Source organism: Microcaecilia unicolor, chromosome 11 (genome assembly GCF_901765095.1).
Source record: "Microcaecilia unicolor chromosome 11, aMicUni1.1, whole genome shotgun sequence".
Lineage (NCBI taxonomy): Eukaryota > Metazoa > Chordata > Amphibia > Gymnophiona > Siphonopidae > Microcaecilia > Microcaecilia unicolor.
Window position 1 is genome coordinate 124,830,906 of NC_044041.1, and position 26,908 is coordinate 124,857,813.

General features: G+C 45.5%; 1 protein-coding gene across 1 annotated transcript in view; it reads right to left on the reverse strand.

Annotated features, from left to right (window-relative positions):
- LOC115480978 (nascent polypeptide-associated complex subunit alpha, muscle-specific form-like) overlaps positions 1–26,908 on the reverse strand; it is a 278,693-nt gene that overhangs the window by 143,775 nt on the left and 108,010 nt on the right. Inside the window, exons 6-8 of the mRNA XM_030219963.1 lie at positions 10,651–10,831; positions 9,988–10,095; positions 9,590–9,754 (exon numbers count right to left, since the gene is read on the reverse strand). Coding sequence (XP_030075823.1) covers positions 9,590–9,754; positions 9,988–10,095; positions 10,651–10,831 — 454 coding nt within the window. The remainder of the gene's footprint in view (positions 1–9,589; positions 9,755–9,987; positions 10,096–10,650; positions 10,832–26,908) is intronic.

Sequence of the window (26,908 nt, forward strand, 5' to 3'; positions counted from 1 at the left end):
GTGCTACTTAAAGATATATATATATATACCAGCAACTGAGCTCACCAGCAACTCTCACCAGAGACATGGAATGGCCCACTTAAAGTTCTATACATATACTAGCCTATGGTCTTTTTGTTTTGTTTTTTTAATATTCCGTGAGTTGAAAAGGAACGATATCACTGCAAACTTAAGAAAAAAGAAAATGTGAAAAATTGACTAAACATGGGAGGGGCCTGGTCTGGTCCGGAGGGACTAAAGGAAAGCAAATTAGCAGGTAAGATCTAATTTCTCCTTCCTTAGCGTCCCTCCGGACCGGACCAGGATTGGACTGATGGGAAGTACCAAAGCAGTAATGTTTAAGGGAGGAACCCTATCAAACCTGCTGGGAATACTGGAGTTGCAAAGACCACCTACTGGCGACAATGACCATCTAGTGTGTAGTAAACAGAAAAAGAATGAAGGGAAGCCAATGTTGCCACCTTACAAATGAGCGCAGATGGCAGTAAAAAAAAAATCACTCTGCCAAGGAGGAAATGCTTATCAAGTAGTGGAATGTGTCCTAACACTCTCAGTAACTGCACTCCCGGTGAGAAAACAATTAGAAGCTCTGATCTCCTTAATCCATTGAGATATAGTGAGGTAGAGACTGCCAAAACCTTACGCCGACTGGCTAGAAAGACAAAAAAAAAAAAAAAACATCAGAGCGCCAAAAATATTCAATAGCTGTCCAATACCGTGTAACAGCTCTCTGAATCGCTAAGGGCTCCCTTAATATCTAAATTATTCAGCTTCCTGTGAGCTTGTACTCCCGAAGAAGACCCCAGAAGAAAAATAAAAAACTGATTGGGTAAGATGAAAAAGTGAAACTACGGTAGACAGGAAAGAAGGAACCAGATGTAGAAGTATCCGAAACGTAGAACTACGTGTTTTCTCGGAAACCAAAAGAGAATTCCAAAAAGAAAAAACTGAGACCTGCAGGAAAGAAGCTTGCAGCCCCGAGACTCTCCTAGTTGAATCAAAGGCTACTGAAAACAGTGTCTTAAGAGAGCAATCTTAAAGAAAAAACAACAGCTGCAATCTGCAGGGAAACAGATGAGAGAGAACATCCATTATCCAACATGTGTACCACTGCAACTTCTGAACAACTATCTTCCAAAAAATGCACTAAGTGCGACTATGAGTGAGAGACGTGGCCCGACGACGCAACCCGCAGCATAGGAACAATTACTGAAGAGGCAAATTCTCTCTGAGCTTCTCAAGCCCGTAGAAGAGCCAAACCCTAAAACAAAAACAAGCCTGGTCTGGATGACAGATGGGACCTTGGAACAGCAGGGCCTTGCTAACCGGAAGATGTAGATAGACGCCGAGACAGACACAGAAGATCCGCGTATCACGGACTTCAGGACCAAGCTGGAGCTACCAGATCTACCGGACCCTCATGTGTCTCAATCTTTTGTAAAAGACGACCCAAGAGAAAAATATGGAGGAAAGAGATGAAGAAGACCGGAAGACCACTGCTGCAAGAGTGCATGCACCCCTGCCGCGTCTTTCAGCGAGAGAGTAAGCGAGGAACCTGTGAGGAGAGAACGAAATGAAAAGGTTCTAGAACTGGAGTGTCCTCTTAAGCTATTATCAATTGAAAACTCTGAAAAGGTGAGAGTCCATTCCCCTGGAACTAGGGTGAAATAAGAAATTAATCTTTTAATGGCAGTAAGGAGAAAGTCTGCCTATGCCAAGAGACTTGCCTTCTGCCATGTGAAGAGTAGATTCCTCATTCCCCTTTGATGAATGACATACGCTACTGCCATGAAATTGTCCGACCGACTCTCACCACCTCGCTATGCAGTCGGGAAAGAAAACTCCTCCAGAGCCAGACAAATTGTTCTAATGTCCAAGAAATTGCAGGAGTGTAAAACTGCCAAAGGAGACCACTGAATATGGGGTAGCTTGCCTAAAACACCATGCTCACCATCCACGGAGACTGACGATGGTTAAAAAACTGTCCACTGTGTATACTCTACAGGCATACCTGCAGTGAGAATGTTGAATCTCAACCACCAGAACCGAGTGCTGCGCTGTTGAGAATGCAGAGACCGACTCAGCTGAGGGGATGCCATCCAAAAGGGAATATCTGGAAATGAGAGAAAATTAGAGAGATCTCATTAAAAGGTGTAGCCCAAGAAAGAACTTCTAAAGTCGCTGCCATGGAAGGTAACCTGAATATAATGTTGAACATAAAGAACGCGACTTAGAAGCAATGCTTGAAGAACTGTGGCGTGGGAAAGAAAGAACCCCACGACTCCACGCCGTGTCTAAGGTAACCCCTAAGTTTCCTAGAAACTGCAAAGTAATCAGACGGCTCTTGACCACTTTAGTAGCCAACCTAAGAACTACAAAAAATATTGTACCACTCGGCCCTAAGAGCTGCCGACTCTTTAGGTAAGAAGTTTCCCTGATTTGGCGGTCACCTAGAAACTGGAAAGTAGAATTCCCTCTTCATAAGAGCCACTGCCAGCACTACCAAAACTTTGGTGAAAGTATGAGGGACTGTTGAGAGATGCAACGGTAGAGCCTGAAACCGAAAAAATGGTGTCCAAAAATCGCAAAACCGCACAAAACCCTTTGGAGACGGTCCTGATAGGAATATGTTAGATAAGATTCCAGCAGATCTAAGGACATTAAAAACACTGTCCCGCACGAACTACGACTATGACATATTCAAATGTCTCCATACAAAAACAGGTAACATTGAGAACGCGGTATCTTCCGGAGGCAAGGGATACAGCCGCGCCATAGCCCTAGACATCTTACAAGCAGCCTCCGGCACAGACCATTCCTGAAAAACCATGTCTCTAATGTTGAATTCATGGGAAAGGAACGGGAGGCTCTCCGAATCCCCTTAACCAGTGATCTACCTGGGGTCCCTCCACAGAGGGAGTGGCCGCCGGAGCAAACATCAAAGTAGAGATCACCTGATCAACGAGCTCTAACAACTCCTCCTTATGAAAAATGCGAACCACTGAAGAATCTTCCCCAGGCCTTAGCCCATCCTGATCCCTCAGACTCATCTAACATCCGACCCAGACAGAGAAAGTATCTCCTAGGCTCCGAAATATCCACCCGCGGGCGCTTAACTCCCACTGAGCTAGCAGCCTCCGGGGAACAAACAGCCTAAGAGGGGCCAGCTCCCCAGGCATTATACAGAGACCAAACAAACTCAGGGGGGAAACCAGACCCAACCCCCCCCCCCCCCGACGCTGCTGAAGCCCCAACAACACTTCTCGCAGTCTCCGCGACGGACCCCCCTCCTCGCGGCAGCCGGTCCATTGCGTGATCCTGGCTAACTAGGCGTGCTTCCCGCCACACACAGGTCCCCCCGGCACAGGAATGCGCGGCCAAAAGGGCTGCGCTTCCCGGCAAAATGGCTCCGTCAAGGCTGACACAGGACGCGCAACCAAAATGCCGCGTTTTCCGCCAAAACCGGCCCTGCCATTGCTGGCCCGGAATGTGCGGTCAAATCGCTGCCCAACACCTCCGCCGACTCAGAGGAAAGCACGGGGGCAAGAGCGCTGACAACGGTAGGCTCCCCACAAAATTTACATTGGCTACCTTTCACTTCAACGCCGCGCTTCGCGCAAAACCGACACCTCACCGGCTTAGACATAATGGCTGTGAACACAATAAAAACAAACAGTTGCTTTGTGCTCTGACAGACTAATAGGCAAAACCGCCTAAGGGCAAGAATGCCCTTGAAGTTTTATCTCTGGACTGCCACAAGAATGGCCAAAATAGCTGCCTTTTAAAACGTTTATTTATTTTTAAACCTCGTTGCCAATGCCTAAACCCCTCAGGGTACACAACGAGGTCTGTAGCCGAGGTCAAGCAGTCCTCCAGAGGAAGAGCACAGGGGGAGGGACCCGGCCACCCGGGTGTGACACCCCACAGGGAATAGAAGCCCCTTAGGATTCACACCCTGTAATAGAGATCCAAGTGTGGGTTCTCTAACATTTACAACCCAACCTAGAAACCCTACCAGACTGAGTACACTGCACAGGCTGCACACTTCTACCCTCTGCTGAGACTGAGAAAATACTGGTTAGTAGAAGCGTCTGCAACAAGCTACTTGTATAAGAAGTTTTAGTGTTCTCAGTCTCCCTCTGCTGGTGCATAACCCAAGCGTCTTGAACGGTCTGGAAGATTGCTGAGGAACAGTGGGTTTCTAAGCCTATGAACTGTATTATTTTCCTGATGACATGTATTTCTTCTAAATTATTTTAATGATATGTATGTCTCCTAATTGGCCAGCAGATGGCGATTGTCTTTTTTGTTAAAGCTGTACCAGAAGCAACAGTTTCTTCTTCCCGCCAAAAGCTGTTAGCCAGGGTTGCCAGATGGGCGGTTTTCCGCAACCCGCCGCGGGAACTTTTGCCCGCGGCGGGTTGCGGTTTTTTGGGCTCGTTTTCTTTTTTCTATGCGGGTTTTGGGCGGTTTTTCGGCCGGCGGGGGTGGGGCTAATGGCAACAGAGGCGGGGGTTGTGATGTTTTGGGCGGGGTTTGACGTATTGGGTGGGGCAATGACGGTGGGGGCGGGGCTGACGGCGGGGGCGATGACGGAAGGGGTGGGGCTGACGGCGGGGGCGATGACGGAAGGGCGAGGTTGATGACGGCAGGGGTGGGGGTGATGACGTCGGGGGTGGGGTGTGTGCGGTTTTTGGGCGGGTTTTGAGCGGGAATTTTTTTTTTTATATGCCAACCCCGCTGTTAGCTAAGCTGCCATGCCTGTGTGAGGTAATTTTTTAGTCTCAGATAAGGGAGTGGAAAGAGAAGGTTCTCTTTCCTGAGACCCTGTGAACAGTTAAAGCTGTACTAGAAGCAAATGTTTCTTCTTCCTGTCAAAATCTGTTAGCTTAAGCTGTGAAGTAATTTTTTTTTAAGTCACAGATAAGGGAATGGAAAGAGAAGGTTCTCTTTTCTTGAGACCCTGTGAACAGTTAGACTTCATACCCTGCGAGCAGCTATATCTTGTTCCTGAACTCCACAGGCACTATTTAGGCAGTAAACAATGTTTAGATATATTTGATCCATATTCAGTTATCTGTTATTGCCTGTTCTTTTCCATCTGTTTTATATGGTTCACTGTTCTACTCTGACAACAAACCTAATTAGTTTATTGACTCTGCTGTCCTGGACTGACTAAGAATCCTGGTGGTTTGTGTGCTGGGTCTGTGGGACCCCTGAGAGTGTGGCCCCATAACCTAGAAATCACCAGGGAATAACCTGAGAGTGGGAGACTCGACCAGAGGCAAGTGAGACCCAGTCGGTGGGGTGGGGTGGAGTGTGCTAGTGTAGAGCACAAGCAGCAGGTGCAGGCGGACCTGAGCAGTGCTGTAGACAGACCCTTCAGGTGGCCACAGGGTTAGCCCCAGGCAGGTAGCTAGGCGCTTTGTCACAAGGTGCTGATGCTGAAAGTTACCGCCGGTGCTAATGTGGTAATGTGATCAAGGGTGTGGCTTGGATCCGTCACAACAGAGTCATACATGCAGGGTTTCAAGCAAAAGGAAAATACTTTATGACTCAACATGTGCACCCCTCTTACTTTACTAGTAAAGTCTCTTTCTTTCTCTCTGGTTCTTTATGTATCAATATTAGCACTCTTCCTAGGGCTGGCTCCCAGCTTAGCCCAATACAATGACTATTCACACCGTCTTGGGTCTCTTCTGGACATACACCAAACGCAAGTACTTTCTGAATACAATTCAAGGTTATCTCCTGCCTTGATAGTCTACACTCAGGGCCGCTCCTTCTCTATACTGACTCAGGGCATTTAACTCCAGACAGGTCTGACCCCCGCCCCCCCCCGACTCAATCTCTAACATGGCATGTTTGCGCCACCTGCTGTAAAGTGACTTAACTATTCATCAGTGAGCGACACCTGTCGCTATGCCACTCACATCCCTCACATACCCTGCCCCTCAGCTTACAGGTTGAGAGCTTGCCACAACCAGGGTCATTACCCCTACGGGCTGAGGGCTATCACCCCAATAGGGCACCAGGATCCCTGCAACACTAGGAATCACTGAGACTACTCTTGGGCCACAATCAAACCACCACCCCGGAGATGCCATGCCTCTAGCACTCTCTTGTGAACAGAAAAAAATACACACAGCAGCCATTGGGTCCCATCACATCAACAGCAACAGACTGTCCAAGTCTCCATCATAGAAGCATCCTGTCCAGTAGGAAACAGCTGGACAGAAACTCCCTTGTATGTTGTACTGCAACCTTCATCTCGGAACTGGTTAACATCGCCAGAAGACAGCATCTCCTCCAAAATAGGCATCCACCTTTTCCATTTCAAGACGGGATCATTCCTCATCACTTGAACCTTTCTCCTCTGTAACAAGCTGATATTCTTTCTCCTGGGTCTCCAGCAACCACCACAACTGGGTCCTCACGAGCAACAAGGCTTGACTTTGGGATCCCCTAATCTCATAACACATCCACAACTGAGAATAGAATATAAGCCTCCAGGACTTCCTTGGACAGCCTCACATTTAACTTCAGCCATGTCTCAGCCCTGCCCTGCCTGACTCTTCAAAATGGTGGCACACAGCCCCGTGCAGGATCTTGGGGCTACTTGGGGAGGGGTACCATTAGACACCAGGGATTTTTTGAAGGGACTTTGGGGGTGAGGGAGGAAGAAGCTGTGAGTGTACGGTGTTTTTGTTTTTTTTTTTTTTTTACATGGAGGCGGGGAGGAGGAGATGGGTATGTGGGGCCAGGGTGGGTGCCACTAGACACCAGGGATGTATGCAGGTGTGGGAACAGGTGTTGAGTTGGGTGTTGCTGCTGCATAAATTTAAAAATAAATAAATCTCTCTCAATTTTCCTGTTAGCGTCTGAGCCAATCAGTGCTCAGGCACTGACAGAAAAGTGAACTCTGGGCAGCAAATTACTGCACGATTTTAATGTGTAATTAATTTGCATGTTCATTACTCTGAGCATGCCGAGGCAATCTTCCTGCACTAGGTTTGCGGTAGAATTACATTCTACCATGAACCTTTGAGCATTGGCTCCTAAATATGCAATTTGATGACATCAGTATTTGTATTGTATTTCATTCTTATTTATTCTGTCTTAATTGTTATATTCTGGTATTATGCATGTATTTTTGTACCTCACCTAGAATCATAGATAGTGAGGGTTACAAAAAGTTTTTAAATAAAATGAATGAAAATAAATAGTACGTCCATATAATGGCTAGTGCACCTGTTCCCAAACTCTGCCGCAGCACCCTAGTGAACCCACAGCAAATTCTCAGGGGTGCCATGGCGAATTGCTCCCTACATTCTCCTCCCACAGGTCCAGCATCTGCCACTTCCTACTTCTTTCCCCATCGTCGCTGCAGTGCTTGCAGCCTACATTTTTGGGCCATCCGCGATTCACACAAGCACTGCGGGGACTTCCCTCTGCCGCGTCCAGCCCTCGCAACAGGAAGCTGCATCAGAAAAGGGAAGACATGGCAGACTGGGAAGGCCTTGGAGTGCCTGTGTGAATCGCGAATGGCCCCCCAAAATGTAAGCTGCAAGCATTGCAGCGGTGGCAGTGGAAGGAGAAGGAAGCAGCAGTGATCCTGGACCTGCAGAAAGGAAGGTAGCGGTGTGCTGGTGTGAGAGGAGGGGGACTGCAGGGAGGCAGAGGTGTGCTGGTGTGAGAGGAGGGGGACTGCAGGGAGGCAGAGGTGTGCTGGTGTGAGAGGAGGGGGCTACAGGGAAAGGGAGACCCATTTGGGGGGGTGTGCGGACACCCATGTGGCAAGGGGGTGGGGGTGCGGAGACCCATGTGATCGGAAGGGAGGGGGTGCCACAGAGACCTATGTGGCTGGGGGGGGGGGGGGGGGGGCGAACCAAAAAAGTTTGGGAACCCCTGGGCCACGGTATAGGTCACCCTGTCCATCCACTGGTCCAGTATTTCCATTCCCTTCTTTACCCTGCCACACTGGTTCCAGTTATCTCCCCTTCCCCTCTTACTCCCCCCGCCTCACTTTATTTAAGGTTTGAAATACCACTCTATGACAAGAACTTTCAGGGTGATCTACTATAAAGAGGAAAGAGAATCGAGTAGTGAAGAATTAGCAAAAGGGAAAAGGAAACAGAACTCCATAATCTTATAGGACAGAAAGGACAGGAGGAAGAAAGAGTAAAGTGTGATCATATGCGTCATTGCATGGCACCACTGGCTGTGGAAGTCCGTGGACCTATAGGAAGAAGGAATTAGGGTACACGAGTGAAAATAAAAGCATTTTTGAAAAGAAAGGTTTTTAGAACCGTACAGAATTCTGTGTGACAAGAGTTCGCAGGTGGAGGGGCAGAGAATTCCAAAGGATTAAGCCTACAGCGCTGAAGGTCTTAGTATGAATCGAGGTCAAAATTTTATTGGTGTAGGGACTGCACTCTGACCTTCAGGATTAAGGCCTACCGCGCTGAAGTTCTTAATACAAACTAAGTCAAAATGTAATTGGTGTAGGGACCACACTCTGCCCTTCCAAACATCGATCTTAATGAACATCAAGTCCATCTCCCTTCAGCAGGTGGTATGGGGAAATGAGGTCATGGCTGTTAAAGTTCTGTCCATACAGCTTTGTTCTGCTGCAGCAAACTCCCTTAGTCATTTTTTTTCTTTAAAACTCCTTTAGAGACTGATGCTTTTCCCCCAGCATGGCTTCTTCCTCAATCCAATACCAATTTAAAGAGGGAGGAGAGAGAAAAAGAGGGGAGGAGCAAAAACAGCTTGGGAAAGACCTTGTCTGGAGACCCTCTCTTAACAGATTTACACCCCTGCTCAAAGGCAGGAATTCTGGAAGCACAACCCAACCACCCTAGCCTACCAGAAGGCCTAAAGAGTCAAAGGTACACAATTCACAAATTGTTACTCAAAGAGCCAGTGTTACACTGTACCAAGGAAAGCAAACCACATATTGTTATCCTGGAAGTGAAGGCTAAGGCCTGCTCTACCACGACAAAAGCCCTAAGACCAGAGCCTTGAGAGCCTCATCAATCCTGCAGGACCAGCCTAGTATATCCACCATCTGCTGGAGACAGAAATACTAACAAGTACCTTGGCTGCATCACTCCTTTAGTACAGGTATGTTGTCACAGAAAAATGATGGTCCTCTTGTCTCCATCTGCTGGTAGGTAGCATAATCCACCCATCTTGATTGCTCTAGCAGGACTTTTCAGTTTGACAGCCCGCCTTTTCCAAAGAAGAAAAAGGGTAGTTGCTTTTGTAATTTCTTGCCTCCATCTTAGGCTGAGAAATGCATACAGAAGTCAGCCATAAAACATATCATACAGTGCAAAAGAAAATGAAAAATTATTCAGATAAAGAACAAGGGGAAGAAAAAAACAAAAAAACCAAACAACACAAAACTTACTTTACCCTGAATGTACACAACCAAATCTGCCATCATCTACTATGTTACTTCAGTAGCTTTCAGACAGACATAAGAAATTAAAAATAAACAAATAAAACAATTAAAGGCCTTCTTCCTTTTAGCTTTTAAGCAGGCATAGGAATATGCTTTGAGTTGCCCACACTGCCATCTCACCTTCACCCAGAACTCCTCATAGAGTGCACATGCTATGACACAGCGTTCAAAGAGCACAATGCAGCGCTCGTGGGATCCATTGGCCATTTCAAAGTTCAAGTAGTCGTGCCAGTTCTTCAGCTGGGCTCGCTCCAGGGGCTTGACATGGAAGTAGGGCCTTTTGATCTGGAACGGAAAACAAGTAGCATAAGGCATCAGACTGAGGGCTTAAGGGATAATCTTCCCGCCCTATCCTGCCAACCAGCAGGTGAGGATAGGCAGCCACTGGCTAGCTAGCTCTGTCGCACCTGAAGTACATGGTAATACTGTACCCTTACATTTTGAGGATCTGTAAGAGATCTCAACCAATACGGAGGCCTTTGGCACCCCCTCCTTCCACTGCAGCTGCTCCTACTCACCCCTTCCTCAAAACTCCAGCGCTTGCTCACTTCCATCTCATTCTGAGTGTAGATTTGCTCCCTTATGGCAATGATTAGCTCCCGAATCTTGTCTGTATGCTTCTCCAGCTACAAGTAATGCAAAATACAAAAAAAAAAAAAAAAAGGAGCATGGGTGGGAGTGGAAGACGGTTTTATGATACTGGCACAGTCCTAAAATCAAAGATAAATGATCTACATGTTTATTCTCTGATCACCAGCTGAGGCCTCCCTCTTAACTACTTCCCACCAAACTCTCACTAGAGATCTTTCTCCAACTTTAAGCCCCCCCCTTCTCATTCCTCTCCATCCAACTCAAAGATCCATCCTCCTAAGATCTCTTATCCTAGCGTACTCAGCTCTCATAAAGGATTCTCCTTCACATAAGGCCTATCTTTACTCCTTGCCATCAGGCTTTCATCAGTGGACCTCCCTCTTTCCCATTTGGCTGTCATTTTAGACCCACTCCTATGCAAGGCTTTTCACCCAATTCCTTCCCATCTAGCTTGCTAAGAGACCTTTCCACTTTGGTGAGTGGTCTTTTTCAAATCTGGATCTCTCCCCCACAATGGCCATTACTAATACTATGTGTGGCCTATCAGAATGCAAGTAATTAGTGTATATGATTATGGCCTTGTCACATACCAGACTATCCTCTTCTGGGAGCTCCACCCCTGGGGGCAGTTCCTCTGCATTCAAAGCATCAATGGCTGCTTTCTCCTCACTGTCCTGGGCTGTTTCAGACATGATCTTTGATTTCAGCCACAGAAGTTCTTCAATGGACACAATATCCTTGGGAGAATTACTCATGACATGCTCCTTAAACCTATAAAGACAGAGGAAATGGAATGCTACAAGCTACTGCACAAACATGCAAGAGAGTACATGGTAAGAGTTTCAGTTACTTGAGCAACATATCCCAAGGAATTCTAATGCTTAAAATAGAAGAACTACTAAGCTTTAACTAATTAATTGTGCATCTACTTCAAGTGTTTGATTTAAGATTTAAGATGATAACGGGCCAGTTAACATGTAGCTGTTAAATTCTTGCCCCTAGATTTGCTTACCTTTTCTTTTCCTTAGGACCCCAATTATGGACAAACAAAACATAGTTGAATATTTATAATGGTTGTTCTCCGTGGACAACAGGATCATAAGTACATAAGTAATGCCATACTGGGAAAAGACCAAGGGTCCATCGAGCCCAGCATCTTGTCCACGACAGCGGCCAATCCAGGCCAAGGGCACCTGGCAAGGTTCCCAAACGTACAAACATTCTATACATGTTATTCCTGGGATTTGGATATTTCCAAGTCCGTTTAATAGCGGTTTATGGACTTGTCCTTTAGGAAACCGTCCAACCCTTTTTTAAACTCTGCTAAGCTAACCGCCTTCACCACATTTTCCGGCAATGAATTCCAGAGTTTAATTACACGTTGGGTGAAGAAAGATTTTCTCCGATTTGTTTTAAATTTACTACACTGTAGTTTCATCGCATGCCCCCTAGTCCTAGTATTTTTGGAAAGCGTGAACATCCACCTGTTCCACTCCACTCATTATTTTATATACCTCTATCATGTCTCCCCTAAGCCGTCTCTTCTCCAAGCTGAATAGCCCTAGCCTCCTTAGTCTTTCTTCATAGGAAGTCGTCCCATCCCCGCTATCATTTTAGTCGCCCTTCGCTGCACCTTTTCCAATTCTACTATATCTTTCTTGAGATGCGGCGACCAGAATTGAACACAATACTCAAGGTGCGGTCGCACCATGGAGCGATACAACGGCATTATAACATCTTCACACCTGTTTTCCATACCTTTCCTAATAATACCCAACATTCTATTCGCTTTCCTAGCCGCAGCAGCACACTGAGCAGAAGGTTTCAGTGTGTTATCGACGACGACACCCAGATCCCTTTCTTGGTCCGTAACTCCTAACGTGGAACCTTGCATGACGTAGCTATAATTCGGGTTCTTTTTTCCCACATGCATCACTTGCACTTGCTCACATTAAACGTCATCTGCCATTTAGCCGCCCAGTCTCCCAGTCTCGTAAGGTCCTCTTGTAATTTTTCACAATCCTGTCGCGAGTTAACGACTTTGAATAACTTTGTGTCATCAGCAACTTTAATTACCTCGCTAGTTACTCCCATCTCTAAATCATTTATAAGTATATTAAAAAGCAGCGGTCCTAGCACAGACCCCTGAGGAACCCCACTAACTACCCTTCTCCATTGTGAATACTGCCCATTTAACCCCACTCTCTGTTTCCTATCCTTCAACCAGTTTTTAATCCACAATAGGACATTTCCTCCTATCCCATGACCCTCCAATTTCCTCTGTAGCCTTTCATTCAGGTACCTTGTCAAACGCCTTTTGAAAATCAGATACAGATCCAGATCCTACAACTGCTCTATTAGGTATCATCATCAGAACAGAGCTGATTTGGGAATACCTTCCTAAAGTTAAGAAACACTCTAGAAATGTTTTCTGAGGTTGCTCAGGAGTTTCTGCACTAATTGTAAGTCCATTTCAAAGCATGCTTCATCATCAGGTGGGTTGGAAAGGAGAAGTGTGGCTGTAGGATCCTGCTGTCCATGGAGAACATCTGTTATAGGTATAAAACTTTGTTTTCTCCATGGACAGTTAGAATCATACAGTGACACTATTGGTGACACCACTATTGGTGAGGGCAGTATGTTACCTTGAACTTTCTGCCACTCATGGTAATCTGGAGGAGAAGCATGTTGAAGCTTTTAAACAAGGAATCTTGTATTCTCCGAGGAGAGCAGGCTTCCATCTTCTCACAAGTGAGTGAGCTGATCCGCATCGCCTGGTCTGGCTTTTGCCACAGTAAAAAAAAAAAAAAAAAAAAAAAAAAAAAAAAGAGAGCTTTGTGGAGCACAAGATGTGCTCCACCGCACATACGCTACCCATTGTGGAAACGCAGTCTCCTCAGTTTCCCCCCCACCAACCTGAGGTGTGTTTTTTTGTCCTTCCTCACTCGCCCAGTTTTTTTGAGACCTCTTAGTGCCTTTCGGTCTTTTTTCTGCTTCTCCTGTGGCTCCTTTAATTGGGCCTTACAATCTGTCCTTTATTTTTCCTTAGTTTTATGTTGCCCAGGTTTAAGTTTTGTTGGACTGATCACTACAAACTAAACCTATCCCTAAAATGGCGGAAGAAGGGTTCATACTGTATATAAGAACACACAATTTACAGCACATGAGGACAAGTAGACCCAAAAACGTTCTGGCAACAGATATCAATAACGAATGGACAACACAAAGGGACTCCATATACTACCTCATAGAATGGGATAAAAGATGCAGAAGCATTCTAGATGAAATAGCACTCTTACGAACAAGAACCGCACATAGACACAACACAATACCATGGTTCAATGCCGAACTGAAAAAGCTAAAAACACAATCCAGGAAACTCGAACGAGCATGGAAAAAAACAAAAGATGAACAGACACTCAACGCTTGGAAGCAACACAAAGAAAATACAAATCTCTCTATATAAAAAGCAACACCAACGTTCTATGAAGCCTCCAGCCGGAGTGTGAAGGGGGCGAGATATCCGGTTTCCCTATGAGTGTCTGCCCCGCCCTCTCTGTAACACAGTCAGTGAAGGAAAACAGCAGAGCACGAAATCAAATCGCTGGCTCTGTAACAGTGAAGGACTCAGAGGGGGGAGGGGAGAGAGGCCAGAGGGCAGGGACACACACACTCCCACATGCACACAGAAGAAAACATTGCTAGCCCCCGTTTCATTTGCATCAGAAACGGGGCTTTTTTACTAGTATACAATAAAACAGGCCAAAAGATCATACTATAAAACTAGGAACAGATTACAAAGACACAAGAAACTATACCTACTCGTGAACAAATTACTAGACACCACCTTGATCACTACAACTAATACAGACATCCCATCTGCAGACAACTTGCTAAATACTTCAGAGAAAAAATTGCAAATATACGCAACGCATTACCACGACACCACCAATATCGAAAACTTCCTCAACAGTTTGGACCCTACCATGGGAGAATACCCAGCCGACTGAACCTGGTCAAACTTCGCTCCCCTCACCGTCGAAGCAGTTACCCAGGTGATGAGTAGGCTCTCCAACACTCACTATAAACTGGATACCTGTCCCAGCTATCTAATAAAAATCCGCCCCTGACTGCTACATAGCTGACCTCACATCCAACCTAAACTACATGCTTCAGCAAGGTCTCTTCCCTAAGGAAAATGGCAATATCCTACTCACCCCAATACCAAACGATATCAAGAAAAAAAAACAAACGAAATCACAAAACCCCTATGCAAAAAACTACACTGGCTCCCAATCAAAGAACGTATTGCTTTCAAAATCTGTACCCTGGTTCACAAAATTATCTACGGCGAAGCCCCGGGATACATGACAGATCTCATAGACCTACCAACCAGAAACACGTCCAGCTCAACACGAACTGATCTCAATCTCCACTATCCAAGTTGCAAAGGACTAAAATACAAATCAACTTATCAGTTTCTCCTATTTAAGCACACAACTGTGGAATGCATTACCAAAGGTCGTGAAAACGTTTGATCACCTAAACTTCCGGAAATCACTAAAAACTAACCTGTTTAAAAGGTTATCCCTCTGGCAAGTTTCTCAAGTAGATGCTCTTGAAGAGCTGTTAAAATTGTATTTAGCCGCAAAAAAGGTCCAAAAATTTCCACAAAAATCCAACACAGAAAAGAAACAGGTGGAAAAAACAACTTCAAGAGATCAATCCAAGGCAAGAGGTGAGATGCTCCAGAAAAACTTTATTAAGGACCCTACTTGAGAAACTTGGTGCGACAGCTGTCGGTCTTGGTGGATGCGCTCCCTCCGCAGCAGGAAAAGTCTTTTCGCCAGTTGATCGAGCAGCAGAAGGCGTGTTGAAAATTCTTGGCCAGGGCACTTACAACACTTTTGATATGGCATCCAGGATCTCTGCTCAAAGTATAGCAATGCGCAGACTCTCATGGCTGCGTGTTTCCGACATGGAACACACTGTTCAGCAGTGGTTGGTGGATGCTCCTTGCCAGAGGGATAACCTTTCGAGAAAAGGTTGAGGAGGTCACTGACCAAATCAAGAAGCGTACTAAAACAATCTCTTCTCTCTCCCGCCGGGCACCTTCTACATTCACCTCCTCTGCTAGGAGAGTTTTTGGAAAGCCAAGGAGCAGTCCCTACTACTATTCCCTACCCATTCCTTTGGCTCACCAGCCTACTCAGCCTCAGCACCAGCGCACTCGTTCACGTCAATAGCATGCACCTAAGGCCCCTGCTGCTCCCCAGTCAAAGCAAGGGATGAGCTTTTTGACTGGCTCCAGCAGAGCATAGCCGCAGTAAAAGTGTCAGTCCCGGACTCGCCAGTCGGGGAGAAGCTAAAATGTTTTCACCAAAGGTGGCCTCTTACAATCTCCGACCGGCGAGTTCTTCAAATAGTCCATCTCAGATACGCCCTCAATTGGCATCTCAAACCTCCAAATTGCCCACCGAGAGCTCATTCATTCAGCTTTCAGAAAAAGGCAGGTACTTGCAGAGGAACTCTCCGCCCTTCTAAAGGCCCATGCAGTCGAACCCATTCCACCAGGGGAAGAAGGGCAGAAGAATACAGGGCGGATATGTCCCACCCTAGACCTAAGGGCCCTGAACAACTTTCTAGCTTGAGAAAAGTTCAGGATGGTTTCCCTAGGCACCCTTCTCCAAATGGTTCAGAAAAACGATTGACTATGTTCTCTGGACTTAAAGGATGCATAAACTCACATCCCAATACTTCCAGCCCACCAAAAGTATCTTCGATTTCAGTTGGGAACACATCACTTTCTTTTTTTTTTTTTTATACTTATTTATGAAATTTCCCAATTTCTTACAAGTATAACACTTGTTACAGAAAAACAGCATAATATAAATGTTAAAGAAATAAACAAAAGGAAAAAATTGTACATGCTTTCTTAGACCTCAACTGGAGGAGGGAGTTACAATTTAGTGGAGTTTTTTAAAGGCAAATTAACAGAAAAAAGTAAGCATAATGCGGTTTAAGTGTGCAATCTGTCAATCCTCATTTATTCGATTCTACATTAAGTTGTTTCATATCCAGAAAGGATTTCAGCTGTTCTGAGTCATAAAATACATACTTTATCCCACTAAACCTGACTATGCATTTGCAAGGATATACCAACAGAAACGAGCCACCTAACTTAAGAACATCTTGTTTCAATGCCAGAAATAATTTTCTATGTTCCTGAGTTACTTTAGTAACGTCCGGGAATATCCATATTTTTGTTCCATAAAAAGGAACCTTCGAAAATTTAAAGTATAGTTTTAATAATGCATTGAGATCCTGTTCGAACACAGGGAAACCAAAAGGGTGGCTCTTTCCGGAACTATTTCAATAGATTGTTCCAAAATTTCCAACAGATTGTTAAAGTCTATACCATCCGCACCAACACCTTCTTTTTTTCTCTCTTTTCCACCTGAACTTATTGGAAGATAGTAAATTTTATTTATTGGAGGAATAAGTTCTTGAGGCATTTTCAAATTTTCTTCATATAGTTTTTAAACAAGTCAATAGGTGTCTTGCCAGGGATTTTAGGAAAATTCAATACACGAAGGTTTAATCTTCTATTAAAGTTCTCTATCTGTTCAATTTTTCTATGCATTGCCAGATTATCTTTTATCACCGTCACTTTAAATTCTTGCAATTGATCCATATCTATTTTTAAATCTTTTACTCGTGTCGTCAAGTCTTCTTTAAGCATTTCTAGATTTTTTGTCATGTCCTCAAACTTCACAGATAAAGTATTTACCTTTTCTGAAGCGTTTTGGAGAGTTTAATCCATTTTACTCAGTTTTAGCCAGATCCTCTCTAGATTTACCTCCAGGGTTGTTCCAGGTCCTTTAGTCACAAGGACCTCTCTCTCTCCCGGCTTCCTTCCCGTGGTGGGGAACCTCCGCCTGCTGGCTCCCTATTCGCCATCATGGGTTTTTTGGGTGCCTGCTCCCCTCACCATCACTGAGGCCGGACACGGAGGGCATTTGGAATTGGGAGGCGGGGATAGATGTTTCTAAGCCCAGCAGGGGCTCCGCTCCACCGGATGCCCCTGCAGCAGGCGACCCCCATCTCCTGAGGCGCGCGCGTGAGGAAACGCTCCATACTGCCCTGAAGTGGAGAAGCAGCAGCTGCGAGCGGCGGTGGAAGCCTCACAGCTCCTTTACGCTTTGTATGCAGCATCGTGGAGTTGAAGAATTCTGTCTCACTTGAGCGGTAAGGAGCAGTGCACAGAGCGCGCTCACACTGCCGCCATCTTGGTAACGCTCCCGAACGGAACACATCACTTTCAGTACCGTGTGTTGCCTTTCGGCCTCGCGTCAGCTCCCATGGTCTTCACCAAGTTTCTAGCGGTAGTCAAAGCATCGCTATGCAGACTGGGAGTCCATATGTTCCCATATCTCGATGCTTCTCAGAGGTATCAAGCCACGGGGAGTCTACAAGATGTCATTCAAGTGTCCCCAGAGCTTGTACACTCTCTTCAGTGGTGGACAATTCGATCCAATTGACTTTGGGACTTCCATTCCAAATTCCTCAGCCACAAGAAGTGCTGACAACGAATGCATCTCTCCTGGGATGGGGAGCTCATGTAGATGAGATCACATTCAAGGAGCTTGGTCCTCCTAGGAAACAAATCTTCAGATCAACCTCTTTGAACTTCGGGCAATCTGGGACGGTCTAAAGGCTTTCAGAGAGTGGCTACATCATCAAATTGCTCTCATTCAAACAGACAATCAGGTTGCAATGTATTACACAAACAAGGAGGGGGGCACCGGATCACGCCCTCTGTTGTATATCACAGAGACCATGGCAAGGTACAAACCATACATATTTCTAGTTTTTATTTTAATATAGCTGTTTTGCTTTTTTTGAGCTGGGTACAGACTTAAAAGTTGCAAGACAGCTATAAATGAGTTTTTTTCTGAAAACTACCCTTCTAAAGCTGTGATTGATGTTTGGCCTATGCTAAATTGTGATAAGTTGCTGGTCAGCAACTAATAGCCAGAGACTCCTATGACTAAAGACTCCTGCAGTATCCAGATAAACAATCAAGAGGGTGTGGACACTATAATGGTGACTAACCATTATCTAATGAAAACGTATGCTTATATGACAGGCCCTAGCTGTACATGAAATGAGGGAATAAATGATAGAAGTTGGAAGATGGTAGAAAGTGCTGGAACAGGATTCACCATAAAAGGAAATAGAATATTCTGGAAAGATGAATATTCATTAGGTAGGAAGGGTAATTATAATTAAGATAATGAAGAAAGGAAAACAAAAAGTATTTGAGAGGAAACAGAACTGAGGATGGCGAGCATCAATGTGTCTACATTAGCAGGTGGACATATTGACAGCTCCCAGGGAAAACTCTTCATTATTTGCTACATATTATACTCTATTGGGATTTTATTTGTTGATATTTCATATTACTGATTGGCTTCTTTGACTATTTGAATAAACATTTATTATGTCTAATACTTATTTAGTAGCCAGAGTTTTTCTTGCCTGGGATTCTACCTGGGGGGCAAGGGTTCACCTTCCAGGAGACCTCCAGAAGGTTACTTCTGTCTCAGAGGCAAAGCCAGTAGTACACTGTGTCAGGAGACCATCCAAACCAACATGGCATGCTCCTTTCAGCCACTTACCTGGCAGGCGCAAACAATACTCTGGACGACAGGCTAGCAGGATAATGCAACCATGAGTGGTCTCTCAATATGGGCATAGCCTGCAACATCTTCCGAGCGTTGGGCACCCCCCTCAGTGAATTTTTTTGCCACTAAGATCAACCACAAGGTCCCTCAGTTCTGTTCCAGGCTTAAGGCTCACGACAGACTAGCGTCAGATGCCTTCCTCCTCAACTGTGGGACAGCTCTTCTGTATGCATATCAAAACTGTTGAAACTTGCGCAAGACCGTGGAACCATGACTCTGATCACGCTGTACTGGCCGTGGCAGATATGGTTCCCTCTTCTTCTGAGATTATCCTCTGAAGAACCGTGGAGACTGGAGTGTTTTCTGACCCTCATCACACAGAATGAGGAGTCACTTCTACATCCCAATCTCCAGTCTCTGGCTCTCACAGCTTGGATGTTAAGATCCTAGAATTTGCTTCCTTGGGTCTCTTGGAGGGTGTCTCCCGAATCTTGCTAGCTTCCAGGAAAGATTCCACTAAGAGGTGTTTCTCTTTTAAATGGAGGTGGTTTGCTCTCTGTTGTGACAGCAAAGCCCTAAATCCCCTTACTTGCACTACACAGACCCTGCTTGAATACCTTCTACATTTGTCAGAGTTTGCTCTCAAGACCAACTCCGTAAGGGTTCACCTTCGCACAGTATCATGGGATCTCAATGTCGTTCTCACCCAGCTGATGAAAGCTCCTTTTGAGACACTGAATTCCTGCCATCTGAAGTACTTGACCTGGAAGGTCGTTTTCTTGGTGGTTGTTACTTCAGCTCATAAAGTCGGTGAGTTTCAGGCCTTAGTGGTAGATGTACCTTATACTAAGTCTCATCGCAACAAAGTAGTCCTCTGCACGAACCCTAAGTTCCTTCAGAAGGTAGTGGAGTTCCATCTGAACCAGAAGATTGTCTTGCCAACATTCTTTCCCCGACCTCATGCCCATCCTGGCAAAAGCAGCTTGCACACCTTGTTTTGCAGGAGAGCATTAGCCTATTACATGAAGTGAACAAGACCCCACAGACAGTCCGCCCAGCTTTTTCTTTTGATTCCAACAGGATGGGTATTGCCATCGGGAAACGCACCATTTCAATTTGGCTAGCAGACTGCATTTCCTTTACTTATGCCCAGGCTGAGCTAGCCTTGGAGGGTTATGTCAAAGTTCATAATGTCAGAGCCATGGTTGCGTCGGTAGCCCACTTGAGGCCAGCCTATATTGAAGAAATTTGCAAGGTTGTGACATGGTCTTCAGTCCACACATTCACATCATACTACTGCCTTGAGCAGGATACCCAACGTGACAGTCAGTTTGGGCAGTCAGTGCTGCAGAATATGTTTGGGGTCTAGAATCCAACTCCACCCTCCTAGGCCCATTTTAATCTGTTCCAGGCTGTGCTCTAATTCAGATTGTATATTGTTTCAGGATAATGTATAATGTCCTCGCTGTTGCGAGGCCCAACTGACCAATGTTTGTTGTTTTCAGTGAGCCTGAAAATGAAGATACATACCTGTAGCAGGTATTCTCAGAGGACAGCAGGCTGATTATTCTCACAATTGGGTCGTCATCCATGACGGCCCAGGAGACCAGCAAAATCTTGAAAGCAAGCAAAGAAGTCTCTCGAACGCACCGCGCATGCGCGAACGGCTTCCTGCCCGCAACATGAGCATGAGTCCCTCAGTTTAATAAAAAGCAAACCAGAAACTAGAACAACTCCAAGAGGAGGAGGGTGGGTTTGCAGTGGCGTAGAAAGGGCGGGGCGCAGGCGGCGGTCCGCCCCGGGTGTCAGCAGGTGGGGGTGGGGGGGGTGCTCCGCTCCCGCTGCTCCCACCCTTCCTTTAAAAACAAATCAGTGAAGCGGCGTGGCAGGCAGCTCCTCGCGTCTGCCCTGCTTGTAAAAGAAGTAAATCTCCTCGTCATCATCGGCCCTTCCCACACTGAGTCCCGCCCTCCTCTGAGGTAACTTCCAGTGAGGGAAGGCCTGACGACGACAAGGAGATTTACTTCTTTTACAAGCAGGGCAGACGCGAGGCGCTGCCTGCCATGCCGCTCCACTGGTTTGTTTTTAAAGGCAAGGTGGTGGCAGGAGAAGAGGGCTGTCGACAGAGCTGGTAGGCGAGGTGGGTCGGAGGGGGGCTCAGATGGGGGAGGGGCGGGGAGGAGAAGGGATTCTCAGATGAGAGAAGGGAGGGGGTTCTCATTTGGGACAAGGGGACTGGGGTAGGGTTCTCAGATGGGAGAAGGGGAAGGGGGTTCTCATTTGGGAGAAGTGGGGTGGGGTTCTCAGGTGGGAGAAGGGGTCATGCCTAGGTCAGGTGGGAGAAGGGGTCTGGGGCTGAAAAGGAGAGTAGGTGGGATAAGGGGGCTAGTACTGGGAAAGGGGGCTGAAACTGTGGGGACTGGGGGCTAAAAAGGAGACAGGGAGAAGTGGCTGGGGCTGAAGCTCGGGACTGGTGAGAGAAAACTGCTGGGGCTGAAAAGGGGCCAGGGAGAAGTGGCTGGGGGCTGAAAAGGGGCCAGGGATAAGTGGCTGGGGCTGAAGCTCAGGACTGGTGAGAGAAAACTGCTGGGGCTGAAATTGGGACAGGGAGAAGTGGCTGGGGGCTGAAGCTCAGGACTGGTGGGAGAAAAGGGCTGGGGCGGAAACTGGGGACCGGTGGGATAGTGGGGCTGGAACTGGGGGCTGAAAAAAAGGGGCAGAGAGAGGGGACAGATCCTGGATGGATAGGAGAGAGAGGGCATATGGTGGATTGAAGGGGCAGAGAGACAGGGCAGACAGTGAACGGAAGGGGGAGAGAGAGGGCAGACAGGGGCAGATGGAAGGGGCAGAGATAGAGGGCAAATGTAGATGGAAGGGGCAGGGAGAGAGGGCAGACATTGGATGGAGGGGACAGCAGAGAGGGCAGACACTGGATGGCAGAGAGAGAACAAAGACAGATGCTGGATGTAAGGAAGACAGTGAAAAGAAGATGAGGAAAGCAGAAACCAGAGACAACAAACTGTAAAAATATATTTTTTTATTTTTTTGCTTTAGGATAAAGTAGTATTGTAACTGTGTTAATAAAAGTTTATAACAGAACATGTAAACAAGGTAATCTTTTTATTGGACTAATTTTAATACATTTTGGCTAACTTTCGGAGAACATCACCTCTTCCTCAGGTCAGGATAGGATACTGTAACAGCACTATACTGTATTGACCTGAGGAAGTATGTTTTGGCCTCTGAAAGCTAAATGTATTAGTCCCATAAAATGGTATTATTTTATTTTCTATATTTGTTTTATTTCTATTTGTTATTGGTACTTGTTAGTTTTTTTTCAAATTTACATCTGCTGTGTTTATATTTTGCACAGTACTAGGGGACATTTTCTGTTTCTGTGGTGTTGCATTGTATGCAGAGTCTGGCATCTTGGGGGTTCAGTTTAATTTTTGTCTAAATAAAAAGTTTATTATTAGTTATTCTATAGTGGATTAGGGTGTATCTGTGTTTGTGAAAAAGACATGGCTTTCAGTTGGCATTGACTGTGCAGGATCGACGATCTGTACTATTCTGTCTGGTTTCGTTTTACAATAGGTGAATTGATGTTCTAGTGCTCACTGTAGTGTTTAAGATGCTTTCCTTTTCCTTGTGTGATTCGTAGAAATGACTGCTTATGGTATGGTAGATTTGCTCTATAGGTCCTGAGTGTTTTGTATTCTCGGCATGCCTAGTACTAGATTTTGGAGGGGGGTGTTAAAAAATGACCAGCCCCGGGTGTCAACCACCCTAGCTACGCCACTGTGGGTTTGTGAGAATAATCATCCTGCTGTCCTCGGAGAACACCTGCTACAGGTATGTATCCTCATTTTCTCCGAGGACAAGCAGGCTCATTATTGTCACAATTGGGTATCCCTAGCTCCTAGGCTCACTCAAAACAATGAATATCGGTCAACTGGGCCTTGCAACGGCGAGGACATAACATAGATTGACTTGAAAAGAAACACAACTACGTGAGAGTGCAGCCTGGAACAGAACAGAAATGGGCCTAGGAGGGTGGAGTTGGATTCTAAACCCCGAACAGATTCTGCAGCACCAACTGCCCAAACCAACTGTTGCATCGGGTATCCTGCTGAAAGCAGTAGTGAGATGTGAATGTGTGGACTGAATAGAGGCTGACTTCAAATGAGCCACTGACGCAGCCATGGCTCTAACATTGTGAGCTGTGACATGGCCCTCCAGAGTCAGCCCAGCATGGGCATAAGTGAAGGAAATGCTGACTTTATGGATATTAAATAATGGTACAAACATATAATCCATTGTGATCATACCACCAGTAGCTCTTACAGTTTTTCCTCTTTTTTTTTTTCAGTTCCCCTTTGGCCACTAGTTTTTTCTGCTACTTTTATCCGTTTTTTTTTTTTTCTTTTTTTTTGTCACGCTCTCTAGTGGTTACCATTACCCATTTTATTTGATACCACATTTAAAGCAGCATCCATGTCCTTTTCCTTTGTCAGCCAACCTAGATGTGTTTCCAATTTTACCCGTTGCCATGCGCTTCTTTTATCTGGTGCAATACTGTTTCTTCTGACTCTACTCATTATCCACTCTTTTTGAAACCACATTTAAAGTAGTACCCATGTTCTTTTCCTTTTGTCAGGCAATCTAGACCCGCTGCCATACGCTTCTTTTATTTGGTGCAATACTGTTTCCTCGTTTTTTCACCCCAAAGTGATCTTGTACCTCCAGCTTGATGCATGAGGTTACAGTACGCATTTTCATATATACTTTTACCTTCTGTGTTTTGTGAGCATTATCTTTTTTGACATGGTTATTTTATTTCTATTTTTGTAGTCTACATTTACATATGCCACTCGCTCCAGGATTATGTTTGTACCATTATTTAACACCCATAAGGTTGGAACTTTCTTTTATATTTCATGTTATTTGTACAAGAGGCATGTCTCTTATTTTAGACATCAATCTTCTTTTATTTCAAACAATGATATTGTTTTAGCATTGTATGTTTATATAAGCTCTCACTTACACAAGTGGAACATGTTATATACACATAGTACAATTAACTTTCTTTTTTCTTATATTCATTAAAGAGCACTTGCACGTCAAATCGTTTTAATATAGAGCTATTGTAAGGTCTCACAGTCCACTGTACTATTTGTTTTATTATTTGTTCTTATTACTATTATTAATTTATCCTTTAATATTTGAATATTTTTTCACATATTGTGTTGTGATACTCTTCTAAATATTATTTGTAGTGTTTCTACGACCGCTGAGGCAGGCGGGCTTGTCTCGCTGAAACACGGTCCCGTGTCAGGTCCATACTGGTGCCAATAAAGTTTTTCCCTGGGTAGTTGTTTGCGTGGGATCTCTTTGCAAATACTCCCAGAGCTGTTACTCCTGTTGTCTTCTCTACTTTTTTTTTGTTGCCCAAGAAATCACAAAAGCATCTGATGCCAAGAATTTCCAACTAGGGTGTATGGGGTTGAAGAGCTAGAATTCTTTTGTTTTCACTGGATACAGTGAGATCTATTTAGGAAGTTTCCCACCTTTTGAAAAGATCTTGAACTACTGTTTCACTTAAAGACCACTTGTGAGGTTGTAGCTGATGTAGCTTGTCTGCAAACTAATTCTGCCCACCTGGCAGACAGGAGGCTATCAAAAAGGTGTTGATATCTAGGGCTAGTTCCCATATGCACAGTATTTGCCAAAAGAATTGCCGGGAACCCACCCCTTCTTGTTTGTTGATGTAAAACACAGTAACATGATCATCCATTCAAATCAAGAGAACTAAATTGGGCAGGTGTCTCTTGAAAGCTTGAAGAGCATAATGAATAGCTCTGGAGTTTGAGTGTGTTTATGTGAACACATGCTTCTGCCACTGTTCAAGAGCCCTCTGTCTAAAAATGTAGCAAGAGAGCTCCCTATCCTGCTTTGGAGGAATCTGTGTTCAATACTAATTGAGGCCATGGTGGACACATTTTCCTCCAAAGTGGTTTGTCAGATTTCCACACAACTGAATCATTTGCTTGAAAGAATCAGCCAGAGGTAGTCTGTACAGAAGGGGTATAGTGAATTGGTTCCTTCTCAGTTACAGGTACCATTACGGTTCCCTCATATGAAGTCTGGCCAAAAACACTGCACTGAAGAGTCATGTGTTCTAGCAACTACATGAGGTGCCTTGCCAAAGCAAATTTCTTTGCTCACAAAGTTTGTAACATGTCTTGTACTAGCAATGAAGTCATGGGCATTGTCATATGAAGTACTGCTCCTATAAACTCTAACTGCTGGGTAGGAGTGAATGACGATTTCTTTTGATTTATCAGGAATACAAACGCCAACAGAACTACCAAGGTTTAGCTTAAAAACATTTTAACTGCTTGCAGGGCACTGTCTACTATTAGCCAATTGTCTAGGTAAGAAAAAATGAGTAGTGACTTGTCTGTGAAGAGAAGCTCCTGCTGCTGCTATGAACTTTGTGAATACCCTGGATGCTGAAGACAGGCCTAAAGGTAACATTTTGTATTGGTAATGCTTGGTGAGAAACTGGAAGCATAATTGTTCCGGCTGATATTCAGCACTATTTAACTGGCCAGGAACGGCTCCTGGCTAGTTAAACAGCACTTAACCGCCTAAATGCTAATATTCAGCATGGGATAGCCGGTTATCTCTGCTGAACATTAGTGCTTAGTGGCTAGCTGCGAATATTCAGCGCTTCACCAGCTAAGTTTAGCTGTCCTATCTTTGGCCGCTATAAACTTAATCAGACAGCGCTAAATATTAATTTGGCTGGTTAAGTTTAAGCCGGCCAAAAAACAATGGATATTCAATGTTGGTCACTGGAAACAGCCCGGCACTGAATATCCACGCTCTGCACCAATTACGACACTTAGCCAGGCTGCTTCCCACAGGCTGCTTATGCTTTAGGTAAACAGGAACATGCAGACATGCATCCTTCAGGTCTATAGGGCCTGCTATTCAAAGCCATTTAACCCGGCAGGAAAGGCTCCCGCCCATTAAATGGCACTCAGCACCCTGGTCACCAATATTCAGTGGCACTTAACTGGGCAGTGCTGCTGAATATTGGCTCTGACCGCTGTGGCAACCAGTTAAGTAAGCAGATAAAGTTAAGACAGCAAAAGGGCTGGAATGCCCTCTCTCAGGAGGTTGTAATGACAAATGGTTAGAATGTAAGGTTTGTCTTTTTTGCAGATGTTACCAAGATTTGTAACAGAGTGGACACCCTGGAGGTAGGGTATGATACATACCTGTAGCAGTTGTTCTCCGAGGACAGCAGGCTGATTGTTCTCACGACTGGGTTGACGTCCGCGGCAGCCCCCACCAACCGGAAAAAGCTTCGCGGGACGGTCGGCACGCAGGGCACGCCCACCGCGCATGCGCGGCCGTCTTCCCGCCCGTGCGCGACCGCTCCCGCCAGTTGAATGACAAGCAATAAAGTATGAAACACAACTCCAAAGGGGAGGAGGGAGGGAAGGTGAGAACAATCAGCCTGCTGTCCTCGGAGAACAACTGCTACAGGTATGTATCATACCCTTTCTCCGAGGACAAGCAGGCTGCTTGTTCTCACGACTGGGGTATCCCTAGCTCTCAGGCTCACTCAAAACAATAACCCAGGTCAATTGAACCTCGCAACGGCGAGGGTACAACAGAAATTGACCTACGAAGAACAACTAACTGAGAGTGCAGCCTGACCAGAATAAATTCGGGTCCTGGAGGGTGGAGTTGGATTTACACCCCAAACAGATTCTGCAGCACCGACTGCCCGAACCGACTGTCGCGTCGGGTATCCTGCTGGAGGCAGTAATGAGATGTGAATGTGTGGACAGATGACCACGTCGCAGCCTTGCAGATCTCTTCAATAGTGGCTGACTTCAAGTGGGCCACCGACGCTGCCATGGCTCTGACACTATGAGCCGTGACATGACCCTCAAGAGTCAGCCCAGCCTGGGCGTAAGTGAAGGAAATGCAATCTGCTAGCCAATTAGAGATGGTGCGTTTCCCGACAGCGACCCCTAGCCTGTTAGGGTCGAAAGAAATAAACAATTGGGCGGACTGTCTGTGGGGCTGTGTCCGCTCCAAGTAGAAGGCCAATGCTCTCTTGCAGTCCAATGTGTGCAACTGA